The sequence below is a fragment of the Scylla paramamosain genome, chromosome 4 (genome assembly GCF_035594125.1).
Source record: "Scylla paramamosain isolate STU-SP2022 chromosome 4, ASM3559412v1, whole genome shotgun sequence".
Classification (NCBI taxonomy): Eukaryota; Metazoa; Arthropoda; class Malacostraca; order Decapoda; family Portunidae; genus Scylla; species Scylla paramamosain.
The window spans coordinates 25,068,270-25,088,026 of record NC_087154.1 but is presented as its reverse complement, the minus strand read 5'-3'; the positions used below and the strand labels follow the sequence as shown (position 1 = coordinate 25,088,026).

Below are 19,757 nucleotides of genomic sequence, written 5' to 3'. Positions count from 1 at the left end.
AATGGTTGTTTCACTAAACTGAATTTTAAATTAAGTAAAATAAATATTATAGCACCATCAAAAATATTCAAGTAAAAAAACCTAAACCTTACCATGTACTTCCTATGTTGATATTTTTATTATCACTTTGCACTGAATCCTCACAACTCTTGGATACAGTTACACCTGGCAACTCAGCCAAGGCAATGGGGGCTAAAATAAAGTCTAAAATGTACTGGAGGATGCTACTATGTCTAAAAGGTTAGGAGCCTATGCCTACCAGCTAAGATGATTGTAGAATGAAGAGATGAAAACAAAAGAGTGACAAACATAGGGAAGGCTGGCACAATGCTCAAGTCACACATTTGTCAGGGCCTCATGAAAAGTAAAAAATGTGACATATAAGGTCATGACACTGATAAACGTGACACACATCACAGAAAAATAGCATATAATAAAATACAAATTAATACATTTAAAAGTATGTACATTAAATAAAGATACCCTTGTCAAAACACAAACTGTCAAGGGCAGCAGAAAAAAAAGCAAACAAGAAATTAAAGGATAGAAGTGGACTTAAATTACACTCTGGTGGAGAAGCAGAAACAGGAATCACAGATGCAATGACAGCAAGAGGCTGAGAAGGGGAAGACTGGTGAACAACACAGCCTCCTTTAGTCTGTTATGATTGTTATGATTTATGACCTCTGAGGTCTGCAACTCTATTGAAAATTTTACTTTTACATTGCAGCTTATCAGTTACAATGAATGGTCTATAAATATTGATGCTAATTTTGAATATTGCTCAGAAATTTCATAAAAAATGTACCTGATGGTTATAGCCACCAGAGTGGCTTCTCTATGCTGGTTGAATATTTTGTGTAAGAAGATTGAAATGTCTCCCAGACATTTCAGTGTGTGGCCTATCTGAGGGGTGTCCAGTGCTGAGTTTAGTCTGTGCACAAGAGAAAATTAGCAATTTGGTTCATGATATCAATACACATAGTTGACCAATAATAATGCTTCTGTGCAACAGAGATCATTTTGTCATAGCCTGGTTTATTAGACAGAGTAAGTCATGAACAAGGAGCAGAATGATATTGACAAGCAGAGGTGGAATAACCTGTGTGACATTTACTTTATCAATTAGCACAATGCAGCAAAGAAGTCAATTTTCAAGGAAGAATGGAGAAAATGTTTAGGCAATTTGGGTAAGGTTGAGTTGCCAATTTATTCTAACAAGTAAATGACTTTACACACATCTTGATGGGCAGTATGTTTAGTGAAAAAGTGTAGAAACCTGACTGACTGCAGTGACTGTTAAGTTACTGTTCCCTTCTCTCCCCCTTACCCCCAAAAATACACTGGAACTTCTGAACCTGACTAAAGGCACGGTCACATTAATGCTTGAACACACCTCATCACACACATGCACCCTCTACTTTCTGTCTACTGTAAACAAACATGTGCTCATGCAAGAAATCACTTCTCTGTACTTCATTATGTATAATTGTCTTGTAAAATCAAACCCTAACCAAACTAACTTGAAAAAAAAAAAAAAAAAAAAAAACAGGTGCATTCATGGTTGGCTCATTACAAACCAGAAACCTTTTTCAAGATAAATGTGATCTTTGTGTATGGTCCCAGACAATGGTAGCTTTGTGCATGGTCCCAAGTAGCTTCACAAGTTCTCAGATACAAATTCCTCTGAGGAATGTTTCAGTATTCACATAATGATTTGTTGTGTTCATTATGTGTGTAGATAATATCTAAGCATGGAAGAAAAGCTATCTGAAGTATGTATGTATATATATATATCCTCAACAGGAAGATTCTTAAACATCTATCACTTCACAGCCTTCTATCTGATCACCAGTATGGGTTCTGTCAAAGCCGCTCTACTGATGATCTTATGGCTTTCCTTACTGAGTCTTGATTATCCTCTTTTAGAGATTTTGGTGAAACTTTTGCTGTTGCCTTGGACATATCAAAAGTTTTTGATAGAGTCTGGCACAAAGCTTTGATTTCCAAACTACCCTCCTTCAGCTTTTATCCTCTATGTAACTTCATCTCTTTCCTTTCTGACTGTTTTATTGCTGCTGTGGTAGACAGTCACTGTTCTCCTAAATCTCTTAACATTGGTGTTCCTCAGGGCTCTGTCCTGTCACCCACTCTCTTCTTAATTCATCAATGACCTTCTAACCCAAACTTCTTGTCCTATCTACTCCTATGCTAATGATACCACCTTGCACTTTTCCACATCTTTTCATAGACATCCAACCCTTCAGGAAGTAAATATTTCATGCAGTGAAGCCACAGAACACCTGACTTCTGATCTTTCTAAAATTTCTGATTGGGACAGAGCAAACTTGGTATTGTTCAATGCCTCAAAAATTCAATTCCTTCATCTAACAACTTGACACAACCTTCCAGACAACTATCCCATCTTCTTCAATGACATTCAACTGTCCCCATGTTCTACACTGAACATCCTCAGTCTGTCCTTTACTTATAATCAGAACTGGAAACTTCACATCTTATCTCTAGCTAAAACAGCTTCTATGAAGTTAGGCGTTCTGAGACTACCGCTTTGGACCCCTTTTTTGGGACTGGCATCTCAGTGGCCTTTTTTTTTTTTTATTGGATTTTTGTTACCCTTGGCCAGTGTCCGTTCTACATAAAAAAAAAAAATTATATATATATATATATATATATATATATATATATATATATATATATATATATATATATATATATATATATATATATATATATATATATATATATATATATATTGACCTAGTTATGTGATACTGTGCTGGCTAAAACCAAAGTTTATGTAACATGCAACTAGTCAATTTGCTTAATATCCTTTAAACCTCAAGAATAACTAAAAAATGTTGTTTTACCTTGGATATTTATGTTATCCACTATGAATATAGCTAAGAAAGTTAATAATAACTTGCCCTGTGAGGATCATGTCCATCTGGCTGATGCAGATGGAACAACCAAAAATCCAAGGGAACTGCAAATACTAGTGGAAAAAGTACTGTATTGACAAAGCCTTAAGGAAAAGCACACCACACAGCCCTCTTTAAGAGTGGTTGTTGTGTGGTGTGTTGATGCAGCTGGCCAATCACAGCCTGATGTGCTACTCAGGGCATTCAACAAACTGAACAAGCCATGCACTGTGACATACTCATCATATCTTTCAGCCCTCATGATAACACCTGCTGGTGCTTGTGATAGCAATTTAAATGTAGTTTAATGCATCCACATGATAGATTAAAACGAGTGCTGAAACAGTGATGGTCAGGAATTGGGTGTAACTGAAATTCATAGGTGCTGAGTTAGTGGATGCAGGGGCTCTACTGTAATCCATTTAAAGGGCTTACTATATAGACTGTAATACTGCATAACAATTTATTCTCCTTTAGCGCACAGGTCTCCTCAGTATGCTGGATGTGGAAGGGTCAGTGAGGGGCACTCCAGAAAGCTACATCCAAAAAGTCAAGGTGCAGCACAAGGGCAATGGAAGACTGTTTGAACCAAAAGCTAATCACATCAGGTCATTTGGTATCCACCATTTTGCCAACAGAGTGATCTATGATGCATCAGATTTTCTAGGTAAGTGCCATCTCTCTACTGTGAAGTGATTTTCTTGGCTTGAAGCTTCATGTTAAGTATTTAAGCTGCAACATTCCCCAACACTAATGTAGCCACACCTTAAGGATTTTTGTTTGCTTATTTAGTAGACAGTAATGATTCATTGCATTTTACACTTTTGCTTATTTAGTAGACAGTAATGATTCATTGCATTTTACACTATCTAGTAGACAGTAATGATTCATTGCATTTTACACTATCTTGTAACTGTGAAAGAAGTCTACAGTGACTAATAAGTCTTGTGGTCATCACAGATACAAACAGGGACATTATCAGTGACGACTTGGTATGTGTGTTCCACAAGCAATCCTGTAATTTTGGATTTGCCACACACCTGTTTGGATCAGAGCTGAAGGCACTCTTCTCTCAGGACCCAGTGCCAAGGGGCGTCTCCTTCCGTATCAGTCCCACTTCACACACAGATCTGCAAGTATCAAGAGTATTGCCAAGATGTGGTATAGCTTACCTGGAGCAAAAAAGTTGAACATTGTATAATCTATATCATACTGTGAATTATCTTCTTACTGTTATGCATAGAATACATAAACTAAAGTTTCTTTAAATAAAAATTTTTTTTAATTTCCTAACAGGCAAAATGGAGATGAACCAGTCTCAACACTGACACAGGACTTCCATACACGACTAGATAATCTCTTGAGAACGCTAGTCCATGCCAAGCCACACTTTATCCGCTGCCTCCGCTCAAACTGCTCTGAGAAGCCTGGCCACTTCGACAGAGCTACAGTCATCAAACAGATTCGTGCTCTGCAGGTGAGATATCGAGTGGAAAAATCACTTTAAAGTCTAGTATGCAGTGGCACTGATTATTTGTGGTAGTAAGATAATTTTTTCTTGTAATTTCTATTGCTTCCAACAGTTTCATACTGCATTACCATTTGAAATTTAATGAGTGAACCCATTAAGGGTGTATGCTGAAGAGTTTCATGCTTTATTTTTACCATCAAATTTGAATAATTTCCCTTCACATTTTTTTCAGGTACTTGAGACAGTGAACCTAATGGCTGGGGGTTACCCTCACCGCATGCGTTTTAAGACCTTCACCTTGCGCTACCGCCTCCTTGTACCCTTCAAAAAGCTCCGGCGTGTTGAGGATAAGACCGTGGATGACTGCAAACTTATCCTTGAGTATTTTGTGCGGTCTCTGGAGGATGTGAGCAGATCCTCAACTGTAGCCATACAGTGGGCCTTGGGCAAACGACACATTTTTCTCAGGTAAAATTTTTAAGAGCCAAAACAGAAGATCATGACTTAGAGCAATTATCAGAAAAAAAGTTTTCACTTATTCAAACCTGTACATGGTAATTATAACTGATGAAAAGTAGTGTAATAGTGATCTCAGTTATTATGACTGATGAAGTGATCTAAATTATATTTCACTGCTGAAGAAATATCTCAGTTATGACTTCTTTGCAGTATATGTGTATTTTGACATCACTGCAATATGTGGTAGATACTCTTTTAAATTCATTACTTTGTTCCTGGACAGTGAGGGTGCCAGACAACAACTTGAAATGTTACGAATAGAGATGAGGCACCGAGCTGCAACACTGTTGCAAGCAGTGTGGCGTGGGTGGCACTTTCGTCGGCGCTGGCCTACCCTCAAAAGGAATCTAGAGCTACGCGCTCGTTCCCGCACCGTCAGGCCTCGACCTCAACCTATTGCTGGGACACCGCCACCAGATGTAATGGATCGATGTGACCAGAAAACAATACAGCAGACATGTTCTTTATTTGGTCTAGACTTGGTAAGTTAGTTAAGGTTTTTATGCATTGACTTCATAACAGAAATATATTTAGAATGTAAGTGAAATTGAAATATATACAACTGTGAAACAAGATTGACTGTGTATAAGCTTAGCCACGGAGGTTTTGCCAAACATGACGCAGCTTATAAACATGTGACCCAGACCGCCCTTCTGCAGGAGCGGCCGCCACCAGTGCCGCCCAGCCGCTCCTACACCATCACAGGGAATCACAAGATGGGCTACCCTCAGACACGGGTCATGAAGAGGAAATTTCCAGGTGAATTAAATTTTCCAACCATTGTAAAACTCTTGCAACATTGACTTATTCCTTAATCTTAAGTAAAATAAGAAAACTATAGATATCCAACAATCCAACAGCCTTGATAGTTAAATATCAATTTAATTCATATATAAAATATAATATCCAGCTATATAACCAATGATAAGGATCCAGAATTTAGGTATGCTTATTAATGCTTAATTTCTTGATCCATAACAGAAGAAGGTGGAGGTGACAGTGTGCTTCTGAAGGGAGAGTCTGTGGTGGTGGTGGGAGCGTCCTCCAGGCGTGGCCACCTCCTCGTTGACCACCAAGGACATTCCTTTCATGTACCATTCCAGTACATGGAGCTCAAACCTTCTGCTCAGCCAGGGGTCAACATATAGGCCTCAGCACAGCCCTTTTGCTTAAGTGAAATATCAGAGTGTTCCTCAGCACCCTGAGGCTTTGAGAGAGCCATGATAGGATTGAAATACTGGACAAACTTGTATGCTCAATGACAGTCAAGTGTTTTCCAACCAGAGTGCTGAGGGGGCTCAAAAAGTTCAGGGATCGACTTAAGTCAAAAAAGAAACAACAATCTTCTTTTTCATTTTAATTGTTCCTGGCACGCCGGAGGTAATTGTGGCTGAGTTGGACTTTACTTCTGCCCACCTCGCTGAGACGAGGACTCAAAAGGGTGGGAAATGGATGATGCTTGTTGTATGGATTAAGTGGAGATCACTACAGAGGAGACACTGCTAGTGACGCTCTCCTATGTGTCTCAGTGATGCTCAGAACTTGACTCGAAACAAGAGAAAATGGTGACTTCAAGTGGCACATTGAGATGAGGGTTTTGTCACAGCCACCAATTGGTTATATTCTTGGCCTTAACCCTTCCCAGGTCTCTAGTGATCTCCTCCACTATCTTAATTTCCTCCTCATTTCCCAACTTCCACCCCCTCCAGGCCATGACCAGAGTGAGTGTGTGACTGTCAAGTGCTTTTTATAAGTGAAACATGAAGCTTTGTATATAGATATTTGTATGTGCCAATATTGTTAAGTAATTTTATAAGTTTATTGATATACCTCGTTACTTAATGTATCGTCGAGTAAACAAACAACTATTATATACTAAAAGACTAAAGACTATTGAAAGTGACTGACATTGAAAATAATGCATTTTGATTCTTGGTGCTACCCTTTTTATTAATTCATTCTCTCTCTCTCTCTCTCTCTCTCTCTCTCTCTCTCTCTCTCTCTCTCTCTCTCTCTCTCTCTCTCTCTCTCTCTCTCTCTCTCTCTCTCTCCAGTTTTGCTTTCTTGCTCTGTTTCTCTCCAATTTTGCTCTTGTTCTCTTTCTCTTCCATTTTGCTCTCTCACTCTTCAGTTTTGCTCTCTCGCTCTCTTTCTCTTCAGTTTTGCTCTCTCACTCTCTCTTCAGTTTTGCTCTCTCATTCTCTTTCTCTTCAGTTTTGCTCTCTCACTCTCTTTCTCTTCAGTTTTGCTCTCTCACTCTCTTTCTCTTCAGTTTTGCTCTCTCACTCTCTTTCTCTTCAGTTTTGCTCTCTTGCTCTCTTTCTCTTCAGTTTTGCTCTCTCGCTCTCTTTCTCTTCAATTTTGCTCGTGCTCTTTCCCCAGTTTTGCTCTCTCGCTCTCTTTCTCTTCAATTTTGCTCGTGCTCTTTCCCCAGTTTTGCTCTCTCTCTCTCTCTCTCTCTCTCTCTCTCTCTCTCTCTCTCTCTCTCTCTCTCTCTCTCTCTCTCTCTCTCTCTCTCTCTCTCTCTCTCTCTCTCTCTCTCAGAAGTTATCCACAGTATTAATGTCCCTGCCACTCCCCTCCCCATTCCCCCTTCCACTACCTGCCCGTCGCTACTGTGCCTTTTCTTCATTATTCTTATTCATCCCTCTATCTTAATTTACTGAGCATTTACTCTTTATTTTCTCCCAAATATTTGTTCATTATTGCCTATTTGATTTTAAAATAATCATAGTTTTTAATTCCAATTTGTTGTTTTATTTAATTGTTACACTATTTCTAATCAATCTGCCTTGTCCAGAATCAAATTTTTTGAGACTTCTATCAATCTTGCTCATTTCCCTAACCAACATAATGTATGTCTTCTTGCATTTTCATGTCTGGCTCTACTTTTGTATCTTCCTGTACAAATCACTTCATTTCTTCACTGAATTGTCGCATCATATTTTGACTGACATCATTCACCGGCCTCCTTACTCTACCTCATCTTCAGTCTTTCCCACTCACTTTCTCTATCCCTCTTAATCCCCGACATCCTTTCCACTCCATTCACTACTCTCTTCAATAAAGCCAGTTCCCCACCAGTGACGGTCAACCAGTAAGAGGAAGTGCTCAATCCTGTACATACCAGTGTAGATACTGTACATGTGTGGCTCCGTACTAATAATACTCAGCGTAACCTGTACAGAAAGTTTAGTTTCCATGTAAGTTAACAATGACAGACCATGTCACAATGTAGGAACAAGACTCGCATGACCTGAAGCCCAGAGGTGCCCGGTGGTGCTCCTAGAATTTTTATTTATTTTTTATTTTTTTATTTTTATTTATTTCTTTTTATAGTATTGTACACACCAGTCAGTGAGGTGTGGCCATATTAGGGGTCCAAGCAGGGTCCAGATGTCCTCGGACACGGTGAAGGAAGCCAGCGTTTGTGTGTCATTGGTTGAGACATGTGCCAAATATGCTTAGTATTTTTTCAATCGATTTATTGTTACCCTTTTCCATAAGTGTATTATGTTGAATATTTGTACCATACTGGCAGAAGTTCACATCATTCCTTGCTCTGTCATTTTCATCATTTCCTCATTACTTGTTTCTGTCTTATTTTTCACCTCCATGGCCTTCCTCCCTGCTCAGGCTCACAGCAGTGGAAAGTTGATTTGAGGTGTTACAAAGCTCAGTTATTAGCAAGAGATCCAAGTGTCCCAAAACAAAGATCTGGGTGAAGAATGGACAATGTTCCACCCGATGAGCCAGATGGGTCCTGACAATTATAATTTTGCAGTATAACAACATGCAAATTACTTTCCATCTACCAGGGCCATGTAGGTTGGCTGGGGTTTTTCTAGATCTTCTTTATCTGGCCGTCTCTGCTGAAGGTGCTGAAGTGTGCGTAATATGTATGGAATTTTTAGGGTGCAAACTATTGTAAGAGTTCCTGTTAATATTGGATTTTTTTTTCTTTTAAAATTAAAACTTAACAAAGAAGAACCATAACTATTTGTTTTTGATTTCCTTACATCTTTACTGTTTGCCTTTATATTTGTCACTTGATAATTTCCAATTTATGGAGAACCCATACTCCCTATGGAGTGAAGATGCAGGGAAAAGGCAGGGAAAAATATTTATGAAGTCTACAAACAGTATGTGACCAAGAGTGGTTTACATTTTTGGGTTACAACTCAAGTCCTTCAAAGTAGGCCCTTTGTGACTCCAGCACTTAGCCCATCAGTCCTTCGAATGCTGAAAATATTTCTGGAAGTCCTATTCCAAAACTGTTACCAAGTTTACCATTGTGTTGATGTCTTCTCAAACTCAAACTGGGCCAAATTTGGCTAGCATATTTGAAAGAGGAACGACAATCAAATTCTTCAAAGCAATTATGAGCCATTTACTTAACAAATCTGCTCACAACCTTCTCCACTACAAGCAAATCATATTCACCATGAACCTACAAGCCCTCCAGTCATGCCTAACTCTACAATTAGTACTCTAATTTCTTCTTGCAATTTGAATCATCAAGAATACACTACCATCTACCTACATGAGCTAGTGAGTTTTTAACACAACTATATTCATTCATAATAATCTGATGGAGGAGTAGAATCATGTATAATAAGGATGGAAAAAACAGCAATTGTCTTATGCTAGTTCAGTTTTTGACAAATGACAGGTTGGTGGTAACATTAATAAAAAAACAAAAAAATGGCTAAAATAACTAGAGTAAGTGTTTATCTCCTACAGAACTGACAATAATTTAATACCAACAATTTTCCTGGCTGGTCAATATTTTAGCAGTCCTCTAATTATTTTGCCTGAGTGGCCGGAATGGTTAACACACATCATCCAAAGACGGGGCAGCTACACTATTTACACATTTTGGATAAAGCATTGGCTATCATCTTTGCTTCATACAATTCCCTTTTAAAATGCTGATGCATCAATATCTTCAACATTCAGCGGTGAGCATTACAGCACACACCCTGAAAAAATGGAGTGGCAAACATACAGAATATTACAGTTTATAATGAGATGCATCTGAAAATAAAGGGGATAAACATTCTGAGTCAGTTTGATAAATCACTGAGTAGTGATGGGTTCCCAGTAAATAAGAAGACTTTCACTGCAGAATTATTACTTTCATGCATGCCACCCAAGGCTGCAAGAAATCACAATTTAAAAATCTGGGCCTGTGACCACAATGTTTCTGAATTACACATTTAGCTACACCTGTTTGAGTTGAATGATTAGCTCAGAGTCAGTATTTAGCAAACAGCCGGAAGTAGTGTCCTACAACAAGCTCCATCCACGCATGTTATTCTACACATTCAAGAGGCACCACATCTCTATTAATCTCCTATTAATCTATCAATCTCCTTTTTCTTCAACTTCCATACTAATGTTTCAGTTCCATACAATGCTGTTTGTGCCACTACTTCCCCATATGATCTTCTCATAGCATTTATTTTCATCCCTCCCTATATCTTTCCTGCTTCATGTGTGTGCATATCTGACACTTTTTCCTATCAACTCTCCCTCCAAGAGAATACCTCTGACAGGGTTCTACAAGGTAGTGGTCAATAGCCTCACAAAAGGACAGCTGTGAAACATAATGGGACAATTTTGACCACAGCAAGCCAAGGTAACAAGAATTTATATTATGGTTGTATCAACAACAACTTATGTTCAATGGCTGGTAGGACTGAGACATATCAATGTGTAAAGCTCGTTACTTCCAGCCAAGTCACCTCTTTTGTACATGACCTCACCATTTTAACTGGATTTGGCCAAACACACTGAGCACACATCAATCAGTCAGGTAAACTCTCTTGCATGGGGTGGACTTGGGGAGGAATGGAGAAGCTAATGCAGAAGCACTGTACACTTATTTGTGTGGGTACACAATAATTCCAAGTGGTAACATAACAAAAGAGGTAACACAACAAAAGAAATATGTCACACACACTCATTACTACCAGGCCGCCTCAAACCTTTGGTGTATCTGCCCACCACCACTTCCACTGCCACACACACGTGCACACACACACACACACACACCTATCTGACCTATCTGACCTAACGCACTGAGAAAGTAAGCAATGGGGCACCACCTTGGACCCTCAACTGAGGAGAATTCCTGAGGAAAAATGCAATCTCTACTCACAAATGACTCTGTTATATAGACCTGAACACCTACTGGTTGCCCCACAAACTAATTTCCTGATGTTAACTTTGAAGATAGTTCATTTTATTAACAAGTGAGGAAAACACTACAAACAAAACTGGCAATTAGAAATGAGACTCATTACAAATGTCTCCAAACCAAAGCTACACACCAGCTGTTTCCCCACAACAGACCTAACCACATCCAGCCCTATAAAAAGTAAGGTGCCATGGATTTCTCCATCACCTGCAACAGGCCCCAGATGTGCCCAAACAAAGCTTGGCTTTTGGTCAAGCAGGAACATTTTGGAGACATGACCATCCTTAAGATTTTAGACAAAACAATCCATCACTAAGATAGCTCTAATCGCCCTCGACAGATAAGCCAAGCTTGATGTCAATACACACTTATCTGCAGCTTAGGAAGCTGTTCAAGGTTGCCAACTTACTAAGGGAATTAGGTGAAGAGCATGAGAACACATTCACTTAAAATTTTTATCAGACATGTGATAAGATAATTAAAGGTTGACTATCAATTCTTTGGCATCCTTGGTTCTAGAACCATTCTCCTGTTCCTTCTCCATTGACTGATAATTCACTGTGGAACACGATTTTTGTTCTTGGGTAACAAATATTATTTTCTATTTCTTTTTTTCTAGAAAACATGGAAAAATGCTGGCATTTATTTCTAACTTTGCTTTTGTGGCCAGGATAATGATATTTATGAAATTTACATATTCCCATTGGGAGAGAGTTACAAATTTGAACTCTTATATGCACAAAGTAGAAACAAAATGAAATATGATAAAAAAATAGCATTTATTTATGCTAGCATTACACAAGTAAGACACTAAAACATTGGAAATGAGTAGTTTTCTGCAATATATGCTCATACTGTAAATTACTTTAAAAAATCAGCCCTCAAATATAGTCTCCCATCATGTTTTCATTATTCAACCCTTGGTAGAGGTGTTCAAGGTCCAGTATATCCTGGTGGAAGCGCTTGCCTTGCTCCTCAGAGTACGCCCCCATGTTCTTAAATTCATCAAGATGAGCATCAAGAATAAGGATTTTGAGGGACATCCTGCAACCCATCTTGCCGTAGTTTCTCACCAAGGTCTCAATAAGTTCCACATAGTTTTTGGTTTTGTGATTCCCCAAGAAGCCAAGAACCACTGCGACAAAGCTGTTCCACGCTGCTTTCTCCATCTTAGTGATTTTCTTAGGGAACTCCTTGCACTCCATCACCTTTGTTTGTGGATCAACGAAGACACCAGCATCCACTTTTGCAGTAGACAGCTTAGGGAAGAAATCTTGGAGATGCTTGAAAGCTGCAGACTCCTTATCTAGAACTCTGATGAACTGTTTCATAATTTTTAGTGCAGTGGAGGAAACAGTACCTTTCTGGGGTTTAACAGTGGCTCCCATTTGACGTTCTTCCTGACACTAAACTTGGTCCACTGTGGTTAGTCCCTCTTGTGGTAGTGTGCCACAGTGTCCCTGCTGTCCCAAAGGCAAAGATAACAAGGAAAGTTGGTAAAGCTGCCTTGGAGACCCATCGAGAAAGCCATAATTTTGGAGTCTTTGATAACCTTCCAACAGTACTCTTCATATTTCAAGGTATCTAGCAAGATCTTGACACTACTATATTCCTCTTTGAGCTGTTCAGAATGATTAAGGGGAAGAGATGGATATATGTTCTTGTCATGAAGCAGCACTGCTCTGAGGCTCCTACACGAGCTGTCAATGAAGAGGTTCCACTCAGGGTTACAGGCGATTCAAATTGCCTCAAACAGACTGGTCACATTGTGGCAAAAACAAAGCTCACCTTGATGAGTAAAAAAGTTTGAAAAATGCTTGTGATATTTTTACTTTCATATAACAAATTTCACTGCTTGAGTCTCGACCTCAAAAGCTTGGCATTCAACTTTGTGAGACAAAGATCTCTGATCAGGTCATTGATGTCATTTTGGTTGGGGTAGCAGGGGTTTCTCTCCTCAGTTGTGCCTTTGAAGTCTATAATACACTGTCTATACTAGACTTTAAACACTTGCATGTAGAGTATGTTCTGATGCCCTGTTATTATTCATTACTTTAGTTTTCTTGCCCCATTTCTATCTTAATATATTTTCTAAAGAACACAGCTTGCCAGAAAAAAAAAAAACTATTCAGATGTTGATAATATGTAAAACGTATAAAATATCTGGTAGACATTTTGATGCCCTCTCCTCACTATAATGTGCATATGAAGTGGTGCCTTCTAAGAGCAATACTGACACAGAACCATATTCATAGAACAGTGGTACTGTTACAATTGTAGTGCCATCTCTAGCCAAGTGCACTGAACTAATCTTACAATAATAGGATGTTTAAGATAGAGAATGTAGTCAACTGAAAATATAGCAGATTAAAGAGGTTCTGGATTAAATGATGATGGTGTATTGATATTCAACATTTATTAGGAAAATCTGGAAGATAATTATCTTCACGTATATACTACTGTATTGAAAGAAAATGGAAACCTTTTAATTAGGAGTACTACCTGGTGAAAGACTTTTCCATGCTCATAGGAATGCAAAGTTGCTTTAGTAATGGCCCTTGGATGCAGGGTTGGTATTAAAAAATAAAACAAAATAAAATAAAATAAAATAAAATGAAATAAAATAAAATAAAATAAAATAAAATAAAATAAAAAAAAACAAAAGCCCAATAAAAAAAAAGCCTTTTTTTTTGGTTTAAAAAAATATTTTCCATAAAAATTTGGTTTTATATCATATTGTTAAATTAGGTCTACATATCTACAGATGGCTCTCTACTTGATGAAGCAGCTTTCCTACTACAGTAAAATCCCTCTCATCCGGCATTTGAGTATCTGGCAGCTTCAAGTATCCGGTACATTTTTCCCTGAGCCTTAAAATCAATAAAAAATCAATGTGTACTCATAAAATCGATTAAAATTCCCGTGCGAGGCATACTTTGTCCCCTCACCATCAGAGCGCACTGCTTCATGCCACCTGCGGCCCACTGCACTGTGTTTACTCAGTGACTCAGTCCCGCGTGTGCACTGTTTATCGCCTGACGCCTTCATCATGCCTAAAGTTGTAGAAAAGAGGAAGCATGTTGTGCTTACACTTAAACAGAAGGTAGACATTTTTTACGTAGACCCATTTTATTTTATTGTTATAGTAAGATGCGTGAGTGTACAGTGGTGATTGTGGACATAATTTCACTTCTATTCAAGTATCCGGCAACTTCTGGTATCTGGCATGTTGGCAGTCCCGTTGATGCCGGATAAGAGGTATTTTACTGTATATTTCTAACAAAAGTGACACTTGTCATCTTTTCATGGCAGCTGTCATTGGCTAGAGCAGCCTGTAACGTGACCCTTGGGCATGCCTTTTTCCTCTCCCCCTCCACATCCCATTCCCATCCCTCTCCCTATCCACCATGCCTCCCATACCTCCTTTATACATACATACATACAGTAAAAGAGAGAGAGAGAGAGAGAGAGAGAGAGAGAGAGAGAGAGAGAGAGAGAGAGAGAGAGAGAGAGAGAGAGAGAGAGAGAGAGAGAGAGAGAGAGAGAGAGAGAGAGAGAGAGAGAGAGAGAGAGAGAGAGAGAGAGAGAGAGAGAGAGAGAGAGAGAGAAGAAGGGTGGCAGCTTAGATGAAAGAGATTAGGAGGGGGTATGAGAAATGTAGAAACAAGGAGGAATTCGGGATGAGGAGGCAGATATGGAGTGGGGCTGAGAAAGGAAGTGTGGCTTAACTGACATGTCATGAGTTCTGTCCTATGATATTTACCTATTAAAATCCCTTAAGCTGACATAAAAATAAGGCTAGGAAGGCTGCTTCATCAAGTAGGGAGCTGTCCGAACACATACATAAAAGATGTAAAAGTAGTCAAGCCTGATGTGTTCATTTCATGTACGGCACAAGTTAACACAGGCTTTGTCCAACCAGACCAACCTGTATCAACATGACCTAAACAAGTGTCTGTCCTTCAGGTAACACTTCATACTAGATTACTTTTTAATTGTTTATTTAAACTGATTTACATATAAATATGAGGAATGAACAAAAAATAAAATCCAAAAAACAATAAACCCCTCTCAAAAAAAAAAAAAAAAAATGGTGTGGGTAAAAAAAAAGTTTTCTAACCCTGCATGGATTTAACACATAAAGCACTGCCCTAAAGTAAGGCAGGTCCAGGAGATATGGTGTTTTGTCCTGGAGAAGAGGAGGAGGGGCAGAGCCATCTTAGCAGCAGAGTCAGCAACCTCAATACTATAAATATTCAAGTGTAAGGGAACCCATTGAAGGGTTAACTTCCCACCCTCAGTGTTATGGAGAAGGATCCTTTGTGTGGTGTGGACAACAATTGTCCACAAGGATGGATGACAGAAAAGTGGAGGGTAGAGAGGAGAGCCAGTCTGTGAACACTACCATATCCTTGGTGCAGGTGTGGAGGTGTGAAGGGTTGGATGATGGCATACAGCTCTGCTGTTGCTACATCCACCTCTGATGGATGTTGCCACATCCTACAGATGGTATAGGCAGAAACATAGATAGCTATTAGTGTCGAGGAGACAATTCATATTTTGAGCCATGTGCATAAATTTTTAGGTGGTGGTAATGGTAGAAAGACATCCTGCTGCTGGAAGCCAGCTGCTTGGAAGGAAGCCAGGAATATAATGGGCAAACATAAGAGAGATGTCCAGCCATGTTGATAGGGAAAAGTGAAGGCTACAAAAGTGGAGGATTTACTTTGAATGTTGTAAACCTGTGGAGCTCTCACCAGCAGGAGTTGATGGGATCAGCAAAACCAAACTGGTGAGTGGTGAAGAACTCATAAGTTGGTATAGAAAGTGGTGAGTGAATGGGAAGGTGGAAGGCTCATGGTGTAATGGTAATGTTGGCATAGTACCTCTCTTTTGCTGTTAGCCATGAAGCAAAGCCATTCTGCATGAGGGAGAGATAAGGGAGGGGAAGATTACAAAACTCTCACAAAAATCCAGAGCAAAACTTTGAATGGTTTCCTGCATGATGAGAGTGGATGATGATACTGATCCATAAATGCTATTGGTTTACATTAAAGTACCCTCCCAAGCTTCACAGTATCTGAGTTTTACACTGAATTCTGAGTTCTTACCATCCCAACTATTGAGCATTATCTCATTATCTCATCACATACAGATCACATCTTTCTACAATGCACTGGCATCACATATAAAAATAAATACATACCAATGTGCTATGTATTGTATACATATTACCACATATGGCTCACATTCCTGAATATACAGATTATAATTTATATCTAACCTAACCTAACCACTTATTTGCCAGAACATTATAAATAGTCACACCAGTTTGCATGTAAGGGAGAGAAAGAGAAAGGCTGGTGTCACACTAAACAGCAACAGCACCATCACACTGCAGAAACACATACAAACAAATCACAGGTGTCTCATTACTGTGGTGCCAGCACATCCACTACCCAGTTCCACATCAAGTTGCAGCAGTGCCACACCTCCACACCAATACTTCACATTGGATGTGAGGACAAAATATACATTTACACAGTTCCTGATGCAGCAGAGCTGCACTTTTGCACTGCTGCATCACACCAGATGTAAGGACAAAACACCCATTTGCACAGTTCTAGATGTTGCAGTGCATCACCTCCACACCACTGTACCATGCTGGATATGAGAAGAAAACACACATACTCACACAGTTCTAGATGCAGTGGCACTGCACCACTGTGTCATGACAGATGCAAGGACAAAACATACACATACACTCACACAGTTCTAGGCCATGCAGCCAAAATAAATGAGCATTTTTTTGTGCTTTCAGTAATACGAGTTTTGTGATCCTTGAGGTCAGTTCTATGCCTTGGGAAAGGGCAAGCACAAAACTGTAGTTTGGTCCTGATGGTGAAATTGTACTGAAATGCTAGCAAGGCTTGTTGCAGATGCAGATTTTATCTATTTATTTATTTATATTTTAAGGAAAGGCCAAGGGCAACAAAAATTAGTAAAGAAAAGCTCACTGAAGGTTAAAGACCATAAAAGCGAGAGTGAAAGGCAAGTCCAAAATTACTGAGAGAAGAGTAATCTTTTTGATAGAGTTCAACATACAAGCAAGAGAAAATAGAGAAACAGGCAGGGAGCTCCAAAGTTTACCAGTAAGAGATGAAAGATTGAAAACATTGGTCGATTCTTGCATTAAGTAGGTGGACAGAATTTGGGTGAAGGTAGAAAGCCATGTGCAGCAAGGCCATAACAGAGGTGAGGCATGCAATCAGCAAAGTCAGCAGAGTAGTTAGCATAAAAATAGCAATAGAAGAGAAGAAGATGGCAAAAGATGCAACCTAATGGCATAGAGAGGTTGAAGACAGTTTGAGGAAAGGAGATGACGAGATGAAATGCTTTAGATTTTGCCCTGTTTAGGAGAACCAATATGTAAGAAAATGTGAGCTAACTATAGACCACAACTATCAACAAGAGATGCTTGTATCTGTTTACCTAATGAAAGATGTAGGTAACTAACTTGCTGAATGCTTGTACAACTGGCAGTACTCCTGCAACGTCCACCCAATGTTGTCAAAACTGGCGAGATTGTAACCATGAAATACTGCAAATACATAGTGGGCTTCACTCGAAACATTCACTTAAAAGGGAGAGGTTTGGAGACGGGGCGGTTTGAGGGAGATAAGATAGGTCTGAGGAGATTAGGGGGCTGCCCTTCCCCTCCTTACATAAATGAATGCCTCGAGCGAAATTCGCTACTTCTAATGTTCCATGGTTAGTCTCGCCAACCTTGACAATACTAGGTGAACCTTGCGGGAGTATGGCCAGCTGTACCAGCTGTACATCTGTATCTACAGACAAACCAAACATATCTCACACCCCACAATACTCCTCTCTCAAATCTATATTTAATTGTACCCCGCCACCACTATCAACACGGGACGTTCGTAATCCCCAGGGAACCTAAAGCACCCTGCATCATCCTCTGGGACGTATTTAGCAAAGATTATTAGCCTTCTGCTTAGCCTTGTGCATGTGCTTATCTCCTAATCTTGCTGGGCTGAGCGTAAATCTCGAGACCCGTGACTCGATAACGAGGACATGTTCTCCCTCCCTCATCATTTATTACTCATGTTGTATTGATGGGAGCAGCAAACCTGGATATGATGGTGATGGTGAATGCCTCTGCAGCGTTGTAACAGAAGTACAGCAGTTATGAAAGGCATCCGAGTAGCACTTTTGACACACATCCACCTTCTGTTTCGATGCACGGTTTCCTGCAGGACCAGAACCAAGCGGCTTCCTAACCATGGAACAAATCTCGACTGGATGGCGTCTGAGTTACACTTTCATCACACACGTCCACCTACTCTTTTTCGATGCACGTATTCATGCAGGACCAGCGCTAAGCAGCGTCTAATTTTGACGTGATTCGAGGCGCCGCTGAACTCGTGAGTCATATTCAAGTGAACTGTGTGAACCTTCATCTCTATTTTCTTTACTTACAGCGAAATTGATAGGGAAGACATGACTTAGATGTGTAAATATTTCCACTGTAATCCCACCATGTGGTACAAGATGACATTCATGACAAGGGAAAATACAGTAGAGAAAGGGTCGGTGACGTCATAATAGAAGCACCAGTTATAGTCCATCTATATCAGAAAGCAGTCCAACTCTATCGTACAGCACAAAATCTCTCACCCTTTCCCTATTAATCACATATAGACCATTACATTTATGATCGTAGTAGCCAAAAAATTCTAACGGTGCAAATTATGTAACACGATTTTTGTCTTTGACAAGCAAGTGTTATTTTCAAACTCTTTTCATTGCAAAACAATAGAAAATGTCCATTATTCCTGTCAAACTTTGCTTTTGTGGCTTTCAGAATGATCTTTTTTGCCCTACTATGGCTAAATTTCACCGTTTTTCCAGATGTTGTCAAAGAGAAATTCTTTGCTCTTGTCTTGATGAATTGACCATATATGTTGCATAATGTATCTGGAGAATGATTGTAGCCTCTTTATGCCACTTCACCTCTTGTGGTGTCCTCTCAGGCAGGCAAAGCAGAACTGATTGGTGGTTTGCAAGCCTCTAATTTTATATTGTCAAGCAGTACTCTAGAATATTTTTAGTCTTTCTAGAATGTTTTCCAGAATGTTCTCAATTTTTCTAGAATATTCTTGAACCTACTTTAGAATATTCTGAATCATTCTAGAAAATTCTTGTAAATTCTAGAAAACTTGATACTTTTACATATTTCTACTTTATTTTAGAAAGTTCTAGAATATTCTGGAAATATTTACATTGAATAGAATGTTCTAAAACGTTCTAGAAACTTTTAAGTGTTTGATAGAACATTCTGGAAGATTTGAGATTTCTGAAATGTAAGCAAATTCTTCTAAATATGAAAAATTTCTTGCTAGATCTGGTCAGTTCAAGAATGATCTTATTAAAATTGAAAATCTTTGGAACACTTTAAATTCTTTCTTTCATTGTTTTAACTTATTTGCAACATTTCAAAAGCAATTAGATAAGCAATTGAGGCTTTGCAAAGGTTTTTACCTGACATGAAAACCAATACCATAATGAAATAAGGCAAAAATGTAAACTAATTCTTCTAGCC

The 19,757-nt window shown here is 39.0% G+C and overlaps 2 protein-coding genes across 9 annotated transcripts in view; one reads left to right on the top strand and one right to left on the bottom strand.

Annotated features, from left to right (window-relative positions):
• LOC135099907 (unconventional myosin-IXb-like) overlaps positions 1–8,925 on the top strand; it is a 111,899-nt gene extending 102,974 nt beyond the window's left edge. The window contains exons 13-19 of one of the 2 annotated variants that reach the window (XM_064002590.1): positions 3,417–3,606; positions 3,900–4,069; positions 4,234–4,416; positions 4,643–4,878; positions 5,153–5,411; positions 5,574–5,688; positions 5,911–8,925. In XM_064002590.1, the coding sequence (XP_063858660.1) occupies positions 3,417–3,606; positions 3,900–4,069; positions 4,234–4,416; positions 4,643–4,878; positions 5,153–5,411; positions 5,574–5,688; positions 5,911–6,077 (1,320 nt within the window). In that variant the 3' untranslated portion in view covers positions 6,078–8,925. The remainder of the gene's footprint in view (positions 1–3,416; positions 3,607–3,899; positions 4,070–4,233; positions 4,417–4,642; positions 4,879–5,152; positions 5,412–5,573; positions 5,689–5,910) is intronic. The other variant, XM_064002591.1, reaches the window with a different exon arrangement.
• LOC135099908 (facilitated trehalose transporter Tret1-like) overlaps positions 1–19,757 on the bottom strand; it is a 75,569-nt gene that overhangs the window by 12,544 nt on the left and 43,268 nt on the right. For 2 of the 7 annotated variants that reach the window (XR_010268432.1, XR_010268433.1), the window contains exon 7: positions 3,980–4,069. Coding sequence is in view for 4 of the 7 variants with exons in the window: in XM_064002595.1 (XP_063858665.1) it covers positions 15,533–15,631 (99 nt within the window). In the remaining 3 variants the exon portion in view is untranslated. Of the gene's footprint in view, positions 1–499; positions 935–3,388; positions 4,070–9,556; positions 9,912–15,115; positions 15,632–19,757 lie in introns of those variants that run through there. The other 5 variants (XM_064002597.1, XM_064002598.1, XR_010268434.1 and 2 more) reach the window with 4 other exon arrangements.